This window comes from Ambystoma mexicanum, chromosome 4p (assembly GCF_040938575.1).
Source record: "Ambystoma mexicanum isolate Mex_15411 chromosome 4p, UKY_AmexF1_1, whole genome shotgun sequence".
In the NCBI taxonomy this organism is placed as follows: domain Eukaryota; kingdom Metazoa; phylum Chordata; class Amphibia; order Caudata; family Ambystomatidae; genus Ambystoma; species Ambystoma mexicanum.
This window is the reverse complement of record NC_090927.1, coordinates 868,588,918-868,602,941: the sequence shown is the minus strand read 5'-3', so window position 1 is coordinate 868,602,941 and position 14,024 is coordinate 868,588,918. Positions and strand designations below refer to the sequence as shown.

The window sequence follows — 14,024 nt, the reverse complement described above, 5'->3', positions numbered from 1 at the left end:
ACACTTTCACAAAGTTTGTGGGCTGGAATTGTTGCCCGAGGTGCACATACCCCTCTGGGGTGTACTCGCTATAGTGAAATTTTACCAACCCCACCCATTCGCCCTGAACAGAGGAGGAGCGGGGTCCGGCCCTGTGCTATCAGTATAGGCAATTTCAGGATTTTAATTTTTTTGTAATTTTTTTTTTTTTACACAATAAAACATGCACAAGGCTATAGCAGACCCCCATGTAAATGTCAACTACAGACCCGTGCAACACCGGGTGATACCGATAGTTCCTAATAATGGTGACACCATGTATGTAGTTGTCTGCAGTCTTGCGAAATGTGTGTCTTGGGCTGATTGAGCTATGTAAAAAGCAGCACTATGAATGGATTGTGTCCTCCCATGGATTCCTCATCGTTGGATATATCCCTTCCAGTGTCGGCTGGTTCGAAAAAAATCAATCTGCAGAGGGCGCTGTGCATCGTGATTGTCAACTCAGCGTCTCTCGAAGGCCTCGGCCTCCCTTCGAGGTAGACCTCATTGATCATATAAATAGCATGCACCGTGCCTGTAACTTCAGTTCTGTCTTTCCGCAATAGTTTTTGCTTCGGATACGGCACGTCTGGTTTCTCACGAAACTGCGTCATAACTTGCCTTCATCTTCTTCTTCTACCACGAAGATCGGGTTTAAGAAATGCATCGAATGCAGCGCTAAGATGTCGTTAATTGACCCACATCAGGTCTGTTTGTGGTGTCTTGGCATCGACCACAGAACAGAGGATTGTGCATCTTGCCAATCCATGCCGGGTAAGGCGTTAAAAGAACTCTAGGGGAAACTTGTGCTGGGTAGGCCCCATCTAAAATCCCCGTCCATGACTCTCGGTCACAAAGAGGTACTCACCATTCCTTGTCTTTGAAAAAAATTAAGAAAATACACCACAGATTCCCGTCCTCATCTTTTGGACTTCTCGCCTGAAAGCAGGGTAGCCTGACTAAGTCGGCTACTCCAGGCGAGTGGGAGGATTTTAGGCAGGAGATGCTAAAGGTTTTTGAGAAGGCAGCCCCGTCAATAGCGAAGGCAAAGAGCCATGACCCTATCACGCCTTTTAAGGCTGACAAGGAAACAAGCAAGACTAAAGCCTGCATGCCCTCAAGCCCCGGTTAGAAGCCTCTAAATCATAGAGAGCCCCCGAGGCCTTCGGTCGACCACAGACCCAGTCCTCATCCGTTGAAGACTCTGAGTCATGGGTCGAGTCCTTGGAGACAAATTCCATCATCGCTGGTAGCATCAAAGTCCTCGACGCCTTCAAGGGAAATTGAAAAAACTTTTTTGCTTCTTCCCAACAAAGAGTTTTTCAAGTCGGTTTTCAAAGAGAATGAGCCCTCTGATCAAGACACGCCGCCCTTTGGGCTAGAATATGGCACTCCCTATGACCCTGAGGCCCTCATTTCAGAGGAATCAAGAATGAGGGATGTGTATGATAATCTGCAAACAGCAAGTGGCCTTGACACTTCACCACAGTTTTGGAAGCCTGATCCATCAGAACATGCTGATGCATCGTACAGGCATCTAAGGAGCAAGGTGATAGAGATAGAGTTTCTGGGGTGGGAAAGATCTCACAGACATCTTAGACAAGGGTACTTGAGTTAATCTTTTCCTGGGTACAACCTGTTATTTGAGCTCTGTCTTATGTATAATTAGGGACCTTCCCATATAGCCCTTCAAAAGAGGGTGAAAGCAAATTGGGAAGCAGCGGAGACAAACCCCGGCTGTGAACAAAAATCTTACAAGGAAGTATAAGCCATCAAGTAGTGACCCATAGTATCTGTCCAGATACATGACACCGGAAAGCGTGGTGGTTCAAACTGCAACCTCCACCTCGAGACAGGCAGCATATCCCACAATACCACCAGACCGAGGGGACAAGCGTTTCAATACTATGGCAAAGAAAGTGTTTTCAGCCGGGAGTATGGCTGTGAATGCAGCCAACGCCATTTGTGCCCTTGCTAAATTTTCCTACACCTTGTGGGATTGTGTCTCTCTGTGGCAGCTGAACATATTCCCGAGGGAGAGGAGAGAGAAGGCTTTCTTCACATTGTGAAAGATAGGAAAGAAGCAATGTTCGAGTCTCTCCAATCAGGTCTCGACTCTGCTGATATTATAAGAAGAGCCATGGCGGCGAGCACTGTTATACGAAGATTTGCGTGGTTGAGGACGTCTGGCTATGTGCCTGATGTGTAATCTTGACTTCTCAACATGCTCTTTGACGGCACACAACTATTTAGCATCAAGGCTGATCAGAGCCTAGAAAAATTTCAGACCTCTAAAGCGGCAGCCAAGTCACTCTGCGCCGCCATCAGATGACCGCAACCTTTGCACTCCAGTGCACCGGCTTGGGGGGTAGGTCCTGTCGCTATTATTCCTCATTTGGAAAAGCGAGAGGACTGGTCGGTCAAAGGAAGTTCCCTCGTAGTGGACGAGGAAGAGGTTCCAAGCACACCCAAGCAACAGCTTCTTGTCCCTCAGCCACTGCTTCAACTGCCTCAAAACAACTATGAGGCCTTAATACACATGACCCCAGTGAGAGGCAGACTCGCTCAGCATCTGCAAGAATGGTGGGGCAATACTTCAGATGCTTGGGCATTGGAAGTAGTAGGCCAGGGTTACTGTCTCCCCTTCTTGGGAAGCCTTCGGGATCATCCACCGGGAAGCCACTCATACAAAACTCTGGCTCTATTCCTCTTGCAGGAAATGTTGAGCCTGCAAGAGAAAGGTACTATAGATCCAGTACCTGTGATGGAACAAAGGGTCATACTCCCTGTACCTTTTGTTCTGATGCTTGTTAATCTGCTTAGAATCACATGCTGTGCATATGGTCCGACATCTAGTGGTAACCGCAGAGTATTGCATCTTGTCTTCCGGGGGACCGAAAGGGGACGTCGGCATAGTTCGTGTCTGAAACACTAACCCTATCGTGACGTGTGTAGTACCCAAAATCCCTCACGCGCCGAGGTCCCTCAGATTGTTTTTTCCACCCAGATAACTGGTCGCCTTATAGCGGAGCTCTTCATGAGACATTGTTTATCTTACCGAATTGTCGGTTTTATTCCCTGTTAAGCCACTTCGCCCATCAAGAACATCTTCGACGAAGACTACGGTGGAATTGTCTACGGCTGTGGGTTCCGGCGCCTAAGATCCGGCGTTCGGACTTCACGTGTTCGGGCCTTCTGGCCGGCCTACACAGTAGGGAGAGTGGGCTTGGGGTTTGCCATACTGTTATTATGTCTTTCCTCTTTTCCACTGCTTTCCTTTTTGGTCTGGTCACCCTTCCCTTCTGCTATGGAAAGGACTCCATTTAGATTCTGCCCTGTGTGTAGGGTCATACACGCTTGTCTCCCCCTAGAGCACGACGAAAAGCGGTGTTCGGCATGTAAACTCCTTAAACCTAAAACCCTTAAGGAGCGCCAGTTGAAGCGGTGGAGCATCCCTCCCTCCCCTGCTGCGACACCAGCCGAAAGTGACAGGGGTACATCGGATGACCAAACGTACAACGTGGACGTTCTAGACCTTGAAGCGGACTATTCTAGGGCTGCCACGCCCGACCCTTCCAGGCTCGACTCCGGTCTTGCTACAGGGACCACACCCAGTGACGGGGGCATACAATCGCACCGCACAAAGCACACAATCCAAGCGCCCTCCTTGAAGACGTCGTCGAAGAAGGCGAAAGCGCCAACGGGTCTGCCGGAAACTTCGGCGGCGCCCACGGATCTGTCTGATCCAAAGCCTTCCCCGCATCTGCAGCAGCGCATGACGACTGGGCATAAGAAACATAACAAGGGCGCTATTCCCCAAACTATACGCGCCGAAGTTTCAGAACAAGAAACTTCGACGGATTCCAAGGTTTCCAAGGCCCGTACATGCCCGAAAGCTACGAGTAGGCCTCTACCCGAGAAGCCATCCGCTGGCCCTTCTGGAGCCACGGAAGACATTTTCACTGCCGACACATCATTGGAGGCGTTGTCTCCCGAAGATTCGGTGACTATCCGTAAGAGCATCAATAGGATTGCTACGGCGGTGGGCTTAGTACCGGTTCCGCCCACAGTTATGGGCCAATCCGCCAAAAAGTTTTCCACTGATTGGGAAGACGATCCCGAAGACTCTTACGAAGAAAGCCAGGTACCCATCTCAAGCACCCTGAGGAGATCCTCTCAACGCCTTAGGACTGAGAACACGTTTCCTACTCAGCTAGGTCCATTTGGGTCATTCAAGTGGACTACGGAGCAAATCGAGGGGTGTATGAATCGGCTGGAGCAGTTTTTCAGGGCTTCTGATCAACCTCCGCCGAAAAAAGCTCGGGTAGGCCCTAACCCTCAAACACAAGATGTCCAACACCTAGATGTCCAACACCAAGTTGACTATCAAGAAGATGTCTAGATGGACACGTATAGAGACATCTATACAGAAGAAGAGTCTTCTTTTCTGGACAACTATGGGGAAGATCAGGGAGCGACGGACAACTGGGAGGACACCCAGCAGGACTATCACAACTCTGATATCGTTTGCCTCGACTCTCCCCCATCCACCCCGATTCGACAAGCTTCCCCGGTGCATGATCAAATGGCTTTCAACAACATGTTGAAAAAAGCAGCGGAATTCTTTAAAATTGCCACGCTTGAAGCCTTGCTCGAACAAGATTTCGCGGAGGACATTTTTAATGAAAAGCCTCCGTCAAGCCAGTCTATCCCTCTCTTGAGCTCTGTAAAGAGACGGCTGGCCCCTTCCTTACTCACACCCGCTCAGACTAGGGCTGTGACACCAAGGGTCAAAACTTTTCCGAGCCTCCCCCACCAACCCGCTTTATATCAAAGGACAGGCAATCCCACACTCGCAAGAGAGCAGGGGTTCCCGTTGCCATGGGAGAGTCACCCCCGGACAAGGAGTCCAAAAGGTTGTATGCCTAGGCAAACGGGTTACGTCGGCGGCGGCCTATACCGTCCGGATTGCCAATAACACGACGTTACTAGCAAGCTACGTCGACGCCCAATGGAACCTACTCCAGGAAGGCCTTCAAGAGGTTCCGGAACCAACCAGAGCCAAGCTTCTCGCCTTTGTCTCGGAGGGCAAACTTGCCAATCAGAATGTGGTAAAGAATACCCTGGACACCGCAGAGACAGCAGGCAGGTCTCTCGCACAGGGTACTCTCCTAAAGAGGCACGCGTGGCTGCGCACGTCGGGCTTCAGGCCTGAGACCCAGGCATCTATTATCACCAAACTCATCGAAAAGGCCAACCTCTTCGGGAAGGCGGTAGACGATGTGTTGGAGACAGCCAAGAAGGAGCACAAGACTATTAAGTCGCTGCACCAAATTTCTCAGAAACCCTCTTCAGAGGGGCAGTAATTCTCGGTGGTTCTTTGGAGGACAATCCCGCTCTGCTCAAAACAATTTCGGCACGGGCAACTTCAACTCAAGTCAACCGGCTGCAAGCCCCACTTACTACCCCCAGAGGGGTCAGAAGCGCGGAAAGAATAGAGGCAGAGGCTCCAATTCCAGAGGAGCGTCAACTTCGGATCAGAAATGACCACCAAGTCCAGGTCCCCTCCCATGTCTCCCCGGTCGGGGGGCGATTAACATCTTTCCTCAAGGCATGGGAGGGGATAACTTCATACCAGTGGGGTCTTAAAGACGGTCGCCCACGGTTACTGCGTGGAATTCGCCTGACCTCCACAGTTCATACCGCCAAAACATCGATGCCTTTCACCGGAACATCTGCAGATCCTGATCCAAGAAGTGGAAGCACTGCTGGGAAAGGACGCCATAGAAGCCGTCCCGATTCTTCAGGTAAACAAGGGTATCTATTCAGTGTACTTCCTTGTACCCAAAAAGGATCTCACCATGCGTCCTGTTCTAGACCTGCGCCCAGCGAACAAGTTCATAAAGCCCCAGAAGTTTTGCATGGTAACACTGCAAGAGGTGATCCCATTGCTAAAACAGGGGGACTTCATGACAACATTGGATATGAAAGATGCATACTTTCATATTTCAATGGTGTCAGCGCACAGAAAATTCCTAAGGTTTGTGATTCAGGACAAACGCTACCAGTTCAAGGTACTCCCCTTCGGTATAGCCTCGGCGCCAAGGGTGTTTACCAAAGTCCTGGGGGCACTAATTCGTACGGAAGACGGTCTAGTCTTCCCTTCCAGCGAGAGGGTTCAAAACATGCTCTCTCAGGTTCCTCAGTATGTAGCCAGTCGAGAGGTGACGGTACGCAAAGCTATGCGTTTGCTAGGAATGATGGCGTCATGCATATACTTGGTTCCCCACATGCGGCTGCGCATGCGGCCCATGCAAGATTGGCTCAACAGCCAGTGGTGTCAGGCCAGAGGACAATGGGAAGATCTGTTAGTTGTCTCGCCAGCCCTCGTTCTCTCTCTGCAGTGGTGGTCGAGGGAGAACCTCTTGAAGGGGAAAACCTTCACCACCCCTGCAGTGGAAGCCACTCTCACGACAGACGCATCTCTCACGGGGTGGGGGGCTCACCTGCTTCAACAGACAGCGCACAGAGTGTGGTCCCCTCAGGTAGCGTCCAACCATATAAACCTACTGGAGCTACTAGCAGTGTTCAAAGCATTGAAAGCCTTTCAGGTGCAACTGCAAGGGAAGACAGTGCTGGTCTTAACCGACAGCACAACAGCAATGTATTAACTGAACAAACAGGGGGGCACTCGCTCTCCACGGCTATCCAAACTGTCCCAGAACATTTGGATATGGGCTCTCAAACACAAGATGTTCCTGATATCCCAACATGTTCCAGGGGAACTCAATCTTCTGGCAGATGTACTCAGCAGAGATTTTCCTCTGCCAGAAGAGTACGACTGGTGGCTGCACGAAGACATTGTATCCAACGTCTTCGCAGAATGGGGGTTTCCAGAGATCGACCGGTTCGCTACTCGGGAGAACGCCCAATGCCAAGATTACGCCTCCAGGCACCCCCAGAACCGATCCAAAGGGAACGGTCTCTGGATAACGTGGTCGGGGAAATTTGTCTACGCTTTTCCCCCCCAACTTCACTTCTGAACAAGATAGTTCACAAGATGCACCAGGAACCAGTCACCATGATTCTGGTGGCTCCCATGTGGGCCCGCCAACCTTGGTTTGCACACCTGATGGAAATGTCCCTCTCCCCACCAGTCAAGCTGCCCTGCCTGTACAACATGTTGTCCCAGGACAGAGGGGAGACTCTGCACCCATGCCCACAAACTCTGAACTTAGTAGCCTGGCTCCTGAGGTCTTAGAGTTTTGACATCTGCAACTCCCTCAAAGATGCATGGACATACTGAGGAAGGCAAGAAAGCCTAACACACGTTATTGCTATGCCAGCAAATGGAAACGTTTTGCCATCTGGTGCAGTTCCAAAGGCGCCAATCCCACCAATTGCTCGCCTTCACACATTGTGTTATATCTAACCCATTTGTTGGACTCTGGGTTAGTGTTCAATTCCTTAAAGGTCCACCTAGCGGCGTTGTCAGCCTACACCACGTCACAGCAGAAGGTGTTGTGGTGGAAAATACCTGTGATTAAAGCCTTTATGGAAGGGGTTAAAAGAATGTATCCCCCCATCACTCACCCAGCCCCTGGGTGGGACCTAAATGTGGTTTTAACTAGGCTCATGGGACCCCCTTTTGAGCCTATGCATAAAGCTAGTCTGAAAGACCTGACCTACAAGACAGACTTTCTGGTAGCTATCACTTCTATCAGAAGAGTTAGCGAACTACAGGCCCTCTCGGTTTTGGACCCCTTTGTTACAGTCCACAAAGATAAGGTAGTTCTGCGCACACATCCCAGATTTGTGCCGACATTTATTTCAAAGTTCCATGTGAACCATCAATCGAACTACCCACGTTCTTCCAGAGACCTACTAACATGGCCCAAAGAAGCCTTCACACACTAGATGTGCGTAGGGCAGTCATGTTCTACATGGATAGAACTAAACCACTGAGGAAAACTAAACAATTATTTGTTTCAGTGGCTCCTGGTAGAGAAGGGGACCCTGTCTCTAAATCAGCAATATCAAGGTGGATTGTCAAATGCATCACACTATGTTACACTCTTGCAAAGAGAGAACTGCCCTCCAAGCCTAGAGCACATTCTACTCGAGGCACTCAGTCATCCATGGCATTCATTGCAAATGTTCCTCTAGAGTCCATTTGCAAAGCGGCAACCTGGAGTTCTGTACACACCTTTACAAAACACTATTGCCTAGACACTCATTCTAGGTCTGATTCTCAGGTGGGACAAGCAGTACTAAGACATCTTTTTTCTACGGTTCCTTCTCACAACCCACCTCCAACTCCGGGTACTGCTCGCTAGTCTATGCGCAGCATGTGATTCTAAGCAGATTAACAAGCATCAGAAGATATGCATTACTTACCGTAAAAGCATTTCTGATTATTGTATCTGCTTAGATTCACAGGCGCCCTCTCCCTGCCTCCCCGCTCGGGGTGGAAGGAACATAGACTTCTTACTACTTTCTCTCTTCATGTACTCACTCCCTATAGCCTTGGGCTCCCTCATGGCAGAAAAAATACAATCGGAGGGACCTCGGCGCGTGAGGGATTTTGGGTACTACACACATCATGATAGGGATAGTGTTTCAGACACGCCTATGCTGACGTCCCCTTTCGGTCCCCCGAAAGACCAGATGCAATACTCTACGGTTACCACTGGTTGTCGGACCATGTGCACAGCATGTGAATCTAAGCAGATACAATCATCAGAAATGCTTTTACGGTAAGTAATGCATATCATTCCCAACAAGGACAGAGGTAGAAACCCATTTTGGACTTGGTTACCCTTTCTCAGATCCTTCAGGCCCTCCTGCTTCAGGATTGGATGTTATTGGACTTTCAGGGTGCTTACCTTCATGTGCCTATCCATCACAAGCACAGAAAGTACCCAAGGTTTGCCGTTGGTAGTTCTCATTATCAGTTTAGGGTTCTGCCATTCGGCTGACCCCCACCTAAGCCGAGGGTTGTGTCACCAAGTTGATGGCGGTTGTGGCAGTGAGTCTCAGGAGAGTGGGGGGGTTGATGTCTACCCTTACCTGGGCGATTTGACTGATCAGGGCCCGTTCTCCCTAGCAGGCACTGGAACATCTCAGCATAACCTGCCACTCTCTCCATGGCCTGGGCTTCTCCCTCAATTTCAAGAAGTCCCATATGATACTGTCTCAAAAGCTCCAATTTGTTGGAACAGTCCTGGATGCATCCTCCGGGAAAGCCTCGCCACTCAAGATGAGGGCTCAACACATTCTACAGTTGATCACCAAATTCCAGAATTCCCAGCGTCTTCCGTCCATTGGCTTTTTGGGGTTGCTAGGCCTAATGGCATAGTGCATTTTCCTGGTGCCTGTGGCTCAGCCGAGGATGAGATCCCTCCAGTGGGCTCCGAGGTCCGAGTGGTCTCAGTTTTCAGGCAAAATGTCAGATCTACTTCAGGTTCCGAGCAGGATCGCAGAGGATCTCCTGTGGTGGGCCTGCGAGGACAACATTCTGAAGGGGGAATCTTTTTGGCAGCCATGGCTGGAGATAACAGTAGTTAAGCACGCCTCGCTCACAGGGCGGGGCACCCCACCAGCTATCTGACTGTCAGTGGTCGTTAGTCTCCATCAGAGTCCAAACTATACATCAATCTTTTGGCGCTGAGGGCAATCGGACTAGCAATGAAGGCCTTTCTGCCTTCTTTATGGGGACAGAATGTCCTGATAATGACAGACAAAACATTGGCCATGTACTACCTCAAAAAGAGACGAGGTGAAGGGTCACTACCTCTGTGCAGAGAGGTAATGCAGCTCTGGTTTTGGGAAATTCAAGAAGAAATCTCCCTATCGGCAGCTCACCTAACCTGAGAGGAGAACACAGCGGCAGATGCTCTGAGCCGGCAGAGCAGTCTCCCACGAGTAGGAACTAGCTAAGGAATTCCTCCAGTGGATCTGTTTGTGTCCAGTTCCAACCGGAAGTGCGGGCTGTTCTGCTGCAGGGAATTTCCCCCGAGAGGAGCTGTAGGAGACAGGTTTGTAGTGGATTGGGGCTTCCCGCTCATGTATGCGTCCTCCAGTCCCCGTCGTTGAGGAAGTTCAGGAAATCCATGATACCAATTGCTCCGGATTGGGCCAGGAGGACATGGTACCTGGACCTTCTAGCCATATCCATCTTCACTCCAATTCGTCTAAACACAGAGAGGACCGTCTCTTGCGAGAGGAGGGTCGGATTCTCCATCCAGTCAACCTTCACGCATGCTTTCTGAGAGGTTGAGATAAAGGATTGGGACCTCCCGGAAGATGTAATGGAAATTTTGCTTTCGCCCAGAAGGCCAGGACCAAAGTCTCTGTATCGCTCCCGTTGAAACAAGTTCTGCAGCTGGCGCAGGGAGAAGAGTGTGGATCCTTTTCAATGCGACACACCTATGGTGTTGTCATTCCTACTGCATCGTACTGTCAAGGGATATTTGGCAGCGCTTTCAATCTTTAAGCGCGCGTCTGAAGAAATGTCATACTTTAAGATAGTACAACAAGTAGAGCACTCGCTTTGACATCTGTGCAGAGCCTGCTGACGCAGTTTCGAATCCCTACAGGGCCATACTCGGCCTTTCATCCTTCCGAGGTCGATAAATGAGCACCACACACTGTGGGTAATAATAAGCAGCCTTGAGATACCTGAGGGTTCGTAGCACTATATAAATGCTAAATTATTATTATTAAATTAAGATGCCACTAGTTATTCAATTTCTTAAGGGTCTAACAAATGGGTTCCTTCCTGTCTTTTTTCTAGTCCCTGTTTGGGATTTAAATGTAGTATTCACGTTCCTCATGTGTGCTCCTTTTGAGCCTCTTCACTCTTGTCCGTTGAGGCTACTGACACTGAAAACAATCCTATTAATCGCTTTAACATCCACCTGCAGGGTGAGTGAATTACAAGCTCTATCGTGTAAACTACAATTCCAAACTTTTTACAGGGACAAATTTGTCTTGAGGGTTAAACCTACCTTCCTACCAAAAGTAGTTTCTGATTTTCATGTTTCACAGAAAATTGTTTTGCCAACCTTTTATTCCCCTCCACACCCTTTATCCCCCTCTACACCCTAGTAAGGAGAAAGAAAGGCTGCACAGAATAGACCCTAAAAGGGCTCCAAGCTTGTACATCTCTGTCTCGCTAAACTAAGGCAGTATGACCACCATTTTGTGAGTTACAACTGACATAAATTGGGTCTGGCAGTTACTAAACAGACGTTATGCACATTACAGAATGTTATAGACTGGCAGGGAAGGATCCCCAAGAAGGTTTACGAGATCATTCCGTAAGGGGCATGGCTACTTGTTCTGCCTTACAGAGACTGGTACCGATTCAGAACATCGGTGGAGCAGTCACTTGGTCATCTGTTCATACCTTCATAGAGTACTATTGCCTAGACTCTGCTTCAGGCCAGGAGGCGGGATTTGGAAAGGCTGTCCTACACTCCAGTCATGATAAACACTAAAATGCAGTATTCTTTCCTGAACATTTTTACCTGCTCCTCCAAATACATACTGATTTGGGAGTCTGTCTAAAGATGAGGAATACGTGGGAGGACACAATCCATTCGAAGGACAAATTACTTAGCCCTGCTAAGGTTCTTTCAACTGGATGTTTCTCACATGTATCCCTCATTGCCCCTCCCAGCCTACCCCACAGTAGAATGTTCGCGTTTTACACCTTGCGTTCCTTGAGCGTCTGATACTAGTATTACACTAATGCTGGTTATCCTTTGGGAAGAAGGTGAAAAAACTGAAGTAACGGGCGCAGTGTGTGCTAATTAGAATATCAATGACGTCTACCTCAAAGGGAGATGAAGGCCTTCGAGGGACATCAAGATGACGATGTACAGCGCCCTCTGCCCAAAACAGATTTTCCGAAGCAGCTAACGCTGGAAGGGATATATCTAAAGATGAGGAATACGTGGGAGGAACATCCATTTGAAAGAATGTTACTAGGGTTAAGTAACTTGTTCTTCCCTGTAAGACAAATGCAATTTTTCAGAGCAAAAGGCTTGCATTTACCTTTGTAAAACGGCACATAACTGTGTATGTTTGCTTTGCACAATGCCACGTTTGTTGTGCAGAGTCTATAACAGACTAGACTAAAAACAGTCTTCTGAAAAAGCAAATGAAAAGCCAATTTTCGTATCCTGACCTCACATGTAAAGCTTGCACAGGCATCTCGTTATTACATTGTTGAAGTGTTAAAAATGGCCTCATTACTGAAATTACTATTTTCACTTGTAGGTCGCATTTCACATTGAGCCATACAATGACCGCGATGATCGTAGCTTATTCAGCAATGTCAAGTACATCATTGACACGTAAGCATCTTTTGCATTTCTTTTTTATGTCACTGTGATTTAGTCACTGCACAGCTGCCATTTGCATGGTTTCCAGACGCTCTGATGGATCCGCAAGAGATGGTGGTGGGTTTGGTTAAGGGGAAGAGCAGAGAAATGCAAGATGGCTTGTATGTTGTGTTGATGCATGCAGCTCAGAATTACTTGGGTACTAAGTGCTAGGCTGTTTCTAGGGGTTTGTGTCAAGGGCATAGATGGGTTTGTATCCAGGTGGAAGCCTTATGTGACCATGTTGCTTGGTTTTAGTGAGAAATAAAGGTTATGTGCTTATTTCTTTATGAAATGACATGGAACTGATACATTCATATTGATGGCAAAGAAATACCACCAAACCAACTAGTCTTTTGATATTTGTGCTTCTTATAACAGAAATTCAGATTTTCCATACTAACTTTAAGGAAAGTCATGATTCTATTAAAGGCACAGATGCACAGTATTATGCTCTCACTTTCTTTGCTTTTCTCAAGCAGCAAACATGGAACCTAAGAATAAAACCCATGAAAACATTTCCCAATAAAAGAACTGAAAATTGTAGGCCAACTCCACTGTCCCAATGGGGTCTGCCACAAGTGATATCTTCCAATCATAGACTGAAATGCCCCATAACCATCCCTTCACAGCCACATACGTCCTCTGCGACATTTCACTGCAACATTAAAACACAAAGAACTGGAAATTCAATAACCACGTCATCTGGGGTTACAGATGTTTCTCTTCACGACCTGGATGGATTGGTGTCAGACCCTGTGGAACAGGCAATGCAAAATGGCAAAGTTATGAGGCAGAATCTGGTGTTGACCAATCAGCAGCGGGTGCCTGATGACAGAGGAAGATTGGGGTTCGGCTCGATGGGCCAGCCCTAGATGATTCTTTGGTGTGCCCAGGAGGACCTCTCGCCTCTACCAACAATTACCCTCCTGAGAACTCTGTTCTCATCAATGATACTCCCGAAGACCCGTTGACAGGTTTTGGTTTCTTTGGATTGTACTTGCGAAGGTAACCCCTTGATTCCGTTTCATGAGCTGTCTGGTTTCCAGAGCCGTACTGACAGACTTTAATCCCAACAGCCAAGGTGAGGGTTAGCTTGGTGTTCAGCTAACCGTTCTTTACACCATCCTGATGTTATTGGTACCCTCTGAGTCTCTCAAGTTTCTCTTGGCCCTCTCCCAAACTTTAATAATTCCCTTAGCCTGGTACTTGGTGTCAGTAGTTTTCACCGGTTCAGCCTGGTTTTCGTAAGGGTCAATCCCCTTTTTCCACTCTAGTCGTGGCTCGCCTCCTGGATCCTGTACAGCTGGCTGTCGGGAAACATACCATGGACTCGATCTTCCTTTCCTGTATAGGACATCCTGCTAGCACCCTTCTGGATATTGTTCAGGTGTGTGTAAGTTGCTGTGCGAACGGATAGGGTTACTGGTTTCAGCTAGTTTTTGGACTGCCCGGTTCACCCACTACAGGTCATGCCACCATGACCAAATCTCCATCCCTCCATAGGGTCAACTCTCGGCCGACTGGTATGACACCTTCCAAGAGTCTTATGGCCAATATACTTCTGGATATCCATGGTGTGCGGCCACTCCTCCTCTTGCTCAGCTTGCCTCTCAC

At 48.5% G+C, this 14,024-nt stretch overlaps 1 protein-coding gene across 3 annotated transcripts in view; it reads left to right on the top strand.

Annotated features, from left to right (window-relative positions):
* The window catches only part of MANEA (mannosidase endo-alpha), a 315,645-nt gene that overhangs the window by 230,869 nt on the left and 70,752 nt on the right, over positions 1 to 14,024 (top strand). For all 3 annotated transcript variants that reach the window (XM_069606445.1, XM_069606446.1, XM_069606447.1), the window contains exon 4: positions 12,304 to 12,380. In XM_069606445.1, coding sequence (XP_069462546.1) covers positions 12,304 to 12,380 — 77 coding nt within the window. The remainder of the gene's footprint in view (positions 1 to 12,303; positions 12,381 to 14,024) is intronic.